General features: G+C 56.3%; 1 protein-coding gene across 1 annotated transcript in view; it reads right to left on the bottom strand.

Moving 5' to 3' along the window:
* Window positions 1-2,500, bottom strand: part of LOC116957080 (uncharacterized) — a 37,721-nt gene that overhangs the window by 3,279 nt on the left and 31,942 nt on the right. Inside the window, exon 8 of the mRNA XM_076055018.1 lies at window positions 1,220-1,294. Within this exon, the coding sequence (XP_075911133.1) occupies window positions 1,220-1,294 (75 nt within the window). The remainder of the gene's footprint in view (window positions 1-1,219; window positions 1,295-2,500) is intronic.

Below are 2,500 nucleotides of genomic sequence, written 5' to 3'. Positions count from 1 at the left end.
GAATGTGTGGTCTCTGTGGGTCTCTGTGTGCAGGGTCTATGGGTCTCCATGTGAGTCTGTGGGTCTCTGTGTGGTGGGCCCATAGCAATTATGAACCCCCTGAGAGAGAGACACCCAGACCCAGGGCTTGAACCCAGGCTCGCAGTGTCTCTGACACGGCCATCGTGAACCCCCTGAGAGAAAGAGACACCCAGACCCAGGGCTTGAACCCAGACTCTCAGTGTCTCTGACACGGCCATCGTGAACCCCCTGAGAGAGAGAGAGAGACACCCAGACCCAGGGCTTGAACCCAGGCTCTCAGTGTCTCTGACTCGGCCATCGTGAACCCCCTGAGAGAGAGAGAGAGAGAGACCTAGACCCAGGGCTTGAACTCAGGCTCTCAGTGTCTCTGACACGGCCGCGATGAACCCCCTGAGAGAGACACACAGACCCAGGGCTTGAACCCAGGCTCTCAGCGTCTCTGACACGGCCATCGTGAACCCCCTGAGAGAGAGAGAGACACCCAGACCCAGGGCTTGAACCCAGGCTCTCAGTGTCTCTGACACGGCCATTATGAACCCCCTGAGACACCCAGACCCAGGATTGGAACCCAGGCTCTCAGTGTCTCTGACACGGCCATCGTGAACCCCCTGAGATGGAGAGACACCCAGACCCAGGGCTTGAACCCAGGCTCTCAGCATCTCTGACACGGCCATTGTGAACCCCTGAGAGAGACACCCAGACCCAGGGCTTGAACCCAGACTCTCATTGTCTCTGACACGGCTATCGTGAACCCCCTGAGAGAGAGAGAGACACCTAGACCCAGGGCTTGAACCCAGGCTCTCAGTGTCTCTGACAACCATCGTGAACCCCCTGAGAGAGAGAGACACCCAGACCCAGGGCTTGAACCCAGGCTCTCAGTGTCTCTGACACGGCCATCGTGAACCCCCTGAGAGAGACACCCAGACCCAGGGCTTGAACCCAGACTCTCAGTGTCTCTGACACGGCCGCTATGAACCCCCTGAGAGAGAGAGACACCCAGACCCAGGGCTTGAACCCAGGCTCTCAGTGTCTCTGACACGGCCATCGTGAACCCCCTGAGAGAGAGAGACACCCAGACCCAGGGCTTGAACCCAGACTCTCAGTGTCTCTGACACGGCCATCGTGAACCCCCTGGGAGAGAGAGACACCCAGACCCAGGATTTCCGTGTCTCTGACACGGCCGTCATGAATCTCTCACCATAGCCAGGCTGAGTGTTGTACTGTTGCTGAGGGAAGGGCTGAACCTGTGGGTAAGACATTGAATAGCCCCCTTCTGCAGACAGACGCACAGAGACACACACAGAGAGAGAGACACAGAGAGAGACATAGAGAGACACACACACAGAGAGAGACACAGACAGAGAGACAGAGAGAGACACACACAGAGAGAGACACACAGAGAGACACACAGAGAGTGAGACACATAGAGAGAGACACACACAGAGAGACACATTTAGACATGCACAATGCCATACCCTGGATCTGCCAGGAGAGTGTGGTGGTGGTGGTGGTGTAGATGGTGGTGGTGGTGTAGATGGTGGTGTAGATGGTGGTGGTGGTGTAGATGGTGGTGATGGTGTAGATGGTGGTGGTGGTGGTGTAGATGGTCGTGGTGGTGGTGGTGTAGATGGTGGTGGTGGTGGTGTAGATGGTGGTGGTGTAGATGGTGGTGGTGGTGTAGATGGTGGTGGTGTAGATGGTGGTGGTGGTGTAGATGGTCGTGGTGGTGGTGGTGGTGTAGATGGTGGTGGTGGTGTAGATGGTGGTGGTGTAGATGGTGGTGGTGGTGTAGATGGTGGTGTAGATGGTGGTGGTGGTGTAGATGGTGGTGGTGGTGGTGTAGATGGTGGTGGTGGTGTAGATGGTGGTGGTGGTGTAGATGGTGGTGGTGTAGATGGTGGTGGTGTAGATGGTGGTGGTGGTGTAGATGGTGGTGATGGTGTAGATGGTGGTGGTGGTGGTGTAGATGGTCGTGGTGGTGGTGGTGGTGTAGATGGTGGTGGTGGTGGTGGTGTAGATGGTGGTGGTGTAGATGGTGGTGGTGGTGTAGATGGTGGTGTAGATGGTGGTGGTGGTGGTGTAGATGGTGGTGGTGGTGGTGTAGATGGTGGTGGTGGTGTAGATGGTGGTGGTGGTGTAGATGGTGGTGGTGGTGTAGATGGTGGTGGTGTAGATGGTGGTGGTGTAGATGGTGGTGATGGTGTAGATAGTGGTGGTGGTGTAGATGGTCGTGGTGGTGGTGGTGTAGATGGTGGTGGTGGTGGTGTAGATGGTGGTGGTGTAGATGGTGGTGGTGGTGTAGATGGTGGTGTAGATGGTGGTGGTGGTGTAGATGGTGGTGGTGTAGATGGTGGTGGTGGTGTAGATGGTGGTGGTCTAGATGGTGGTGGTGTAGATGGTGGTGGTGTAGATGGTGGTGGTGGTGTAGATGGTGGTGGTGTACATGGTGGTGGTGTAGATGGTGGTGGTGGTGGTGTAG

Source organism: Petromyzon marinus, chromosome 69 (genome assembly GCF_048934315.1).
Source record: "Petromyzon marinus isolate PM22_M1 ecotype Great Lakes invasive population chromosome 69, UKy_Petmar_22M1.pri1.0, whole genome shotgun sequence".
In the NCBI taxonomy this organism is placed as follows: Eukaryota; Metazoa; Chordata; class Hyperoartia; order Petromyzontiformes; family Petromyzontidae; genus Petromyzon; species Petromyzon marinus.
Note: the sequence above shows the minus strand (reverse complement) of the source record. Positions and strands in the feature narration are given on the sequence as shown.